Source organism: Ixodes scapularis, unplaced genomic scaffold (assembly GCF_016920785.2).
Source record: "Ixodes scapularis isolate PalLabHiFi unplaced genomic scaffold, ASM1692078v2 PGA_scaffold4__175_contigs__length_147842914, whole genome shotgun sequence".
NCBI lineage: Eukaryota > Metazoa > Arthropoda > Arachnida > Ixodida > Ixodidae > Ixodes > Ixodes scapularis.
The window spans coordinates 75,841,145-75,848,252 of NW_024609879.1; the positions used below are offsets into that span (position 1 = coordinate 75,841,145).

At 48.6% G+C, this 7,108-nt stretch overlaps 1 protein-coding gene across 1 annotated transcript; it reads left to right on the forward strand.

The window, feature by feature from the left end:
- The first annotated feature begins 5,596 nt into the window (after nt 1-5,596).
- On the forward strand, nt 5,597-6,668 carry LOC115323838 (sulfotransferase ssu-1). Its single transcript, XM_029984299.3, has one exon. It carries the CDS (start codon nt 5,599-5,601, stop codon nt 6,544-6,546), a length of 948 nt encoding a protein of 315 aa, XP_029840159.2. The 5' UTR covers nt 5,597-5,598; the 3' UTR covers nt 6,547-6,668.
- The last annotated feature ends 440 nt before the right edge of the window (nt 6,669-7,108 follow it).

Below are 7,108 nucleotides of genomic sequence, written 5' to 3' on the forward strand. Positions count from 1 at the left end.
GTGCGTTTGCTCAACCCTTGTTGTCGATAGGGAGCCTTCATGTACGCACATGAAGGCACCCTAGTTGTCAACCCACTCCACTTAACAAAATCCTTTTTTTTTTTTTTTTTGCTTTTTGGGGCTAAGGAGTCGCGCAGCGACAGCGGTGTTCGGAGAAAAGAGCGCACGCGACCGTTCCCAACAGCGGGCACTCCCTGCCCTCCCTTCGCGCGCGGGTGTCCTTCCCCTTGCTTTTGCCATCCTCCACTTTTTTGTTGTTATTGGTCGCTTTTTTTTATTTTTATACAGTTGCTTTTTCGCTGCGTATCCCCACGTGCAGGTATGCAGGCTTGGCGGTCTGCCAGCCCCGCAACCCAAGCTGTGTGCTCCCCGCCGGCGCAATCCGACGCCGGGAGAAGCGAAGGACGGCCGTGCTTCGTCTTCGTTCGCTACATCGAGTGTCCCCGGCATGGGAGTTATGGGCGTTCGATACAGAAAAACAATGTGATTTTCGAGGGGATGTTTGGACTATTTCATATAAACAATAATTCGAAATATGCAGTGTGATATAATCGGGCTCGACTGTACGTTTGGCCCATTTCATTGATATCTGGAGAATTTTGGACTGTGAAAATCCATTTGTAAAACTTTAAAAAAAAATTCCTTGATAGAAGCACAAATTCCCCGAGTTTTCCCTGAGATTTTCCAGACTATTCACAATCCCTGAGAATTCCCGGTTGGTAGACACCCTGAAGTAGTCTACTTTAACACATTTCGCCCAAGAGTCTGGCAAGTAGTGTAGCAACATGACAATTCAAGTTTACCCAAACTCGAGCTTCTCAAAAGCGTGCGTCCGCAGGTACAGCCCCTGTATATGTTTCCAAATCAAGCTATCAAAAGTAACGCCAAACTGAGCACCACGCACATCGAGGGTGGTGAGTGCTGCCCCAGAGCCGTATATTGGGAGTGTTTGACGAATGGGCAGAGCGAATGTCGCCAACAGCGCTGAATATTCCCTCCATGGTTATAGAGCGTAAACTAAGAGTGCGACACAGCACCGACCAATCAGCAGACCCCGACGTCACAATATTGGAAATAACATTTAAAGCGTGGAATAGAAGCCTTCAACCTCGCAGATCGCAACTATGCAGTTTGCTCTGGTTTGGAGCTCACGTTCGTTTATTCTGCCGTTTAATATGGACGGGACGAGAACCTCACATGCGCCAAGCTTTCAGTCACCAAGAGTTATACCCTTTTACACTAGCGACGCTAAAACGGCCTAAATTAGTTGAGTCGCATTTTGAGAGCTCACGAACACCGCTAGCGGCTGTGATTGGCCACGAGATGCTCGCCTATTCAAACTCTCCAACACATGGCTCTGTGCTCTCTAAAAGTTCCTGTGTAGACTGCCCTACGGGAGCCAGAGTTGCGTGCTCATCCCCGTAGCGCCAACTTTCCTGCACAGCCCGAGGATTCTGCCCAGAAAGCAGTGCCGCCGCTGTTTTTTTTTTTGTTTTTTTTTTTTTTTACGGGATAACAAGGAAGGGGAGGAAGGTGGCAAAAGCAGAACATACAGCAGGGCGCGTGCAGCGTCGGCGAAGCGGCCGTATCGGTGGCTTTCCCGCACGGCCCTTGGAGTTTGCTTTTCACGTGATCGATCTCGCCGAATAGCGGCGCGACGGCACGTGAAAAACAGACGTGCAACTCTGGCTCCCGTTGGGACTGTAGGCTGCTGTCCCGAAGCGCCATCTGCGCCCTATCATCCGCGTTGAAAATCGCCGTGCATAACCATACGTGCGAGCGCGAGCAGGTTGCTTTGCAGTTGAACAACGTTTCATCAACAGATCGTTTTATCGATACGCGATGATTTATCGCCAGATTGCCTGATTAACAGAGCGTTTCATCGACAGCCCAAATTAGTTTTTTTTTTTTTTTTTCTGTCACGAGCCGCCTCATACTGCTGCCACAAAGCGGCGAGTCCACGTGGCATACTCGCGTGACTAAATGTCCCTACACCGTTCAATTCGCGTAACGAGTGTCGATGGAACATTAATGTCGACGAACGCGTATCCATGAAACGTCAGTCCACAAAACGCGTTTTTCGGCGAAACGATAGGGACCCGTTGCTCTGAACAACGCTGGTTTTATACACGCTGCAAGGCAGTGCTCATTCTATGCAAGAACGTCTCGAAGCTGCGATCTCCTGCCCATTTGCACGCTCGGAGAACCGGGCATCACCTCCGCGCACACATGACATAAATCGAAAAGCAGGGAAACTCTGACATAAACACGAGAAAAAGGAATGCATGTCCTCAACTGGCAGGCCGATGACTCGCAAAACGCAGCATCGAACGAAGGCACGTAAACAGTAGACTTACCTTTATCGGACGGGTGCGCTTGGTTTGTGACTGCAGCTACGTGCCAAGCATTGCCGTCACGCTAGCTGAAGCTGGCCGAGATTGCCAAAATGGAGTGTGGGAGGTGAGGAGGTCAAGACTCCTAGCAACACGAAGGTCAGATAACGCGCGAAACGCGATCGCTGTCGCGATAGGTTGTCAGTCGGATGACGTTTTACCAGCGGCAGCTAATCGGGAAGCTCTATTTCCGCGCGCATTTTGTTTTCTTGCGCTCCCCAGGTTCCTCTTCCCTCTCCCTTTATTTAACGTCTTTTCTTTTCTGCCCCAGTCTCAGGTTTACAATCATGTTCAACTTACACCAGCTCGCCTGCACTCTGACTATTTTTTCGCCTTTGTCCCCATCGTGCGTAATCTTCCGCCCCGAAGTCGACACAACGAAACCATCTTCCCTCTCTGCTCGGCCAGAAGGAAGAGGGAGAGAGGGTACTGGAACCAATGTTTTTACAAAAGATTCATTGGCAAGAAAATTGATGTAAAAGCAACGGCCACTCTTTACAGTGTATGTTGGAAAAGGATAGGGCCCGCAGCTCACTCGCAAGGCGCGAACCATGGGAATAAATTTGCCGCGCCGTTGTTCGTGCTCTCGAGAATCTGGAAGAGAGCTGCCGGTCTCCGAAAACGAACGTTTTGTGCCAGCAATAGACACGGTGAAGTCCGCAGTTTTCAGTTGTAAAGCACTTGCGCCTTCTCGACCGCTTAAAGCGCTGGAGATGAGCGATTGTATCTCGTCCCTTTTGTCAACTACGAGAAGACTAGACTAGACGTTGACGTGACATTCGGCCGAGGCGTTGAACCAGCAGTGCTAAAATATGTTCTGCCTCGATCCGTGTTGACGGATCCTCCCATTGTCACGTCTAAATGCAAGACATGCGCTCTTTCAAGAAATAAAATTTTGCGTACCATGTGTCCCAGGGGTAATCCATACGAAATTTAATTCAGTTCTACATGAAAAAAAAAAAAAGATCGAATCGACGAGAGCGTCGGTTACCCAGAACGTTGGTCACCGCAGCCATCGCTCCGAGATTGACGAGGGGTAAAAGTTAGACTACCTACTAACCTTATATTCAAGGTCATCGTCAAGGCTATTCACACGACAAAGGTCCACAGAAAAGAAAAGAAGGTCGTGTGGGCATCTCCTTCCGCCCTTCCATTCAGCAGGGCGATAGGGCGTACGGTCTGGAGGCATGGAGCGCCTAGGCATTTCCCGTCAACGAGCTCTGCTCCTTGTCCGCTCCATCGGTACGGCCGTAGTGGTTCCTGTGACTGCTTACGGAAATCCTCGGCGCGTAGTTGGAGTTCTTTCTTTCCTTTCCCTTCTTGGAGTCGGAATGCGCCCGAAGTCGAAGAGTATTTAGAAAAATCTTTGTCGCTTGTCGCGGCGAAATTCGGGCGACCGAGCGACGCGGACGGACGTGCCGACTGCAAAAAAGTGCGGAAGACTGCTCGAAAGCTGTTTCCGAATTCCTTCGTAACTTAAGCAAAACTCCCGATCATTTCGTTTCGAGAATACTGATTTCTTGCGTTTTTTTTCGTACGCACGTTTTTCGTCGTAAGATAGCTTTATGAATCTGGTCTTTGTTTTGATTACATAATATTGTGGTGCAATAAATATACAACAAAAAATATGTTGGCAACTTTCTCCTAATTGTGTGGGAAGTAAAAGGACCCTTAAAAAAATTCATCTGGATTCAATCCATACGGCTCGGACTTGCTAGCCGGTTGTTGTGCATGGGGGTGTAACGGTGCACCTGGCAACACCCGCCTCGCCCGTCGATTCCTTTGGAAGAGGAGGAATCGCGTGATGGGAGTACGAGTACGCTGCCTGAGGCTCGTCGGGGTGTCTCCGGTCGAAGGGGGGTGTAACGGCGCGCGATACACCCAAGTACACCCTTTTTTTTTAGAGTGTACCATGGGCTGAGAAGATAGCACGCTCAGCTGAGGACTTGTAAATATTGAAATCGTGTACGCCATTTTAATATTTACAAATCCTCAGCCCAGCGTACGATCTCCTCAGCCCATGGCGCCCGCGTGTTCGTCTCATCGGAGAGCGAACAAATAACGCGCCATGCTCAGGCACTCTGACAATGGAATCGGCCAGGAGCCCTTTTTCGGATAGGAGAGTGCACTAGAACACGCGCCTGTTCTAGTGCACACTCGTTAGGCTGGTTTCTGTTTTAATGCATTTTTCAGAGGTCATGTTCGGGAGAGGAGGACAGAAGTTCATTATCTTCTTACTTTCCTCGTGTGGTATAGTTGTTAAGACATCCTTTATCTACCTGTTATCGCGCGGAAGAGAAGCCCGCAGTCAGCGCGGCCGTAAAAGCTGTGTGCAAGCCAGCAGTACTACTTATTTCTTGCCTGGCTCCTGAAAGAACCTGAACTCGCTTTTCTGGACGGTCGTAAGAGGAAATACACGTAAACGATTCAAAGGGAGTCAGAGACCGGGGTGGGAGGCATCGGGGAGTGGAGAAAAGGGGTTAAACTGAGGAGTATCTCCATTTAATAGGAGTATAAATGAAGGCTCTTTGGGAGCTTGGGTACCAAGACAAAGCAGCAAAGCGGATTGAATTTGAGATCTCACACTCGCTTTTTTTTGGCTGTTATTTCGACGTCTTTGTGGTTCGGTAAGTTTAGTATTGCTTTTGTGCTCATTCCGTATGCGCTCGGTTTGCGCGCGGTGTAACAGACACTCTTCTGGCGTCCAGCGCAGAACGAATGCAGCCGGTCGAAATTAGTCTCTTTTTTCGCTGTATGCAGTTCAGCCTGAAGGTAGCGCCTGTGTCAGCTGTATACCAAGTTTCACTATTCGATCGGAATACAAGTCCTTCGTTATCCTTTGATCTTTTCCACCAATGAGAAGGGCGGTCAGCACCATAAAAAAATTGCCCACCGTTCATAGCTAAAGTTGAAAAAAAAAAACTTTTTGTGCCTCATAAGATTCTGTATCCGTGGAAGTGTATAATACCAACAATTGGCTAAACGAAGTAGTGATTGGCGCCCTGTCTGCAGCGGGAAAGGTTACATATATTCATGCAGAAGCTTCTTAGAATGTAGTCCTCTAGCAATTTCCTATGCGGGCGGCAACCCAGGTCTCTTTTTCTCCACGTTTGGCGGTCACTTAATCTTCTTTGCGCTTTTAAATCTTGCCTCTGCTTCACGAAAATATAATGACTGCGCCATTTTCTGTACATTCCAGGGAGTCATGGCGACTGAGGGATATAGAGAGGTGGACGGCTACTACATCAGCGCCGGCTTTCACGAGGAATGCGTTCGATCGGCACTGGGCTACAAACCGGTGCCGGGAGACGTGTTCATCACGAGTTACCCCAAGTGCGGCACCACCTGGATGCAGCATATCGTCTATAACATCTTGAACGGGCGTTCCCCGCCATCAAACGCCATGGACGCCTTCCGCGTGATGCCATTCCTGGAGTTGCAAGGCGTCGAGTCCATCGCGGAGATGCCCAGGCCAGGAGCCATCAAGACCCACATGCCGTTCCGCTTCCAACCCTTCTCCAAGGACGCAAAGTACTTTTACATCACCAGGAACCCCTACGACTGCTGCGTCTCTTTCTTCTACCACACCAAGGGGATGCCTGAGTACAACTTCACGGACGGTACTTTCGACGAGTTCTTCAAAATGTTTATCGAAGGCAAAGCGGACTTTGGTGACTACTTCGACCACCTGCTCTCCTGGTACGAGCACCGCCACGATCCCAACGTGTTTCTCCTCACGTACGAAGACCTCAAGAAGGATACCGTTACGTGGGTGCTGAAGATCGCCGACTTCCTCGGCAAGGAGTACGGGAGGAAGTTGAGGGCCGATCAGGTGGCCCTAGATCAGGTCATGAAGAAGACGCAGGTCGGCAGCATGAAGAAGAACGTGAACGAAGGTCTGGAATCGTTCATCGATCAGATAAATGCTATTCCCGAAGATAAGAGACCGCGTTGGCTGCAGCTAACAATGGAAGCCATGGGCGAAGAGGCGCTGAACAAGCCGATGATGAGTGACTTTGTGCGCAAGGGGGTCGTTGGTGACTGGAGGAGTCATTTTTCGGCGGAGCAAGTGAGGCGGCTCAAAGAGCGCATCGCTTCAAAGACTTGTGGCAGTGATGTGATGGACTTGTGGAAGAACATAGACCTTCCGTGATGATCGGTTGGGAGCGTGAAAATTACGTAAACCACCATTTCGTTTTGCTTAAGGTTTGCAGATTGTTAAACACCAGAGAAGGGACTTGGGAGCGCATTGAGAAGTTTAAACTGCTTCTTTGTAAATTGTCATAAACGAGGGCTGTAACTGTTAGGCTCGGGCATACATCATTGAAGGCATGCATGGGTAAATTACTTCCAAAAGGTAATTTAATTACAATGAAGATTGCTACTACGAGAAAAGTAATTAATTACAAATGCAAATTACTTTTCAAAAGTAATGCAATTACTTTAAAATTACTTATTCCTGAGAGCCACCCGACTTGGGCCATATAACTTTGAACAAGTTGTATACAATGCAACATATTTATTTGTTCATTGCTTGCCCCAACAATGTTTGAAGAGGACTAAGCATCGCAGCATGAATGCCACGTATTGTAGTTTCCTTTCATGAATTTTGTTGAATTCATGATAGAACTGGACAGTTTGGGGCAATGAAGTGCTACATTCTTATTTTGAATCAATAAATAATATTAAATTAGTTCATATGCTGGAAGACCCCA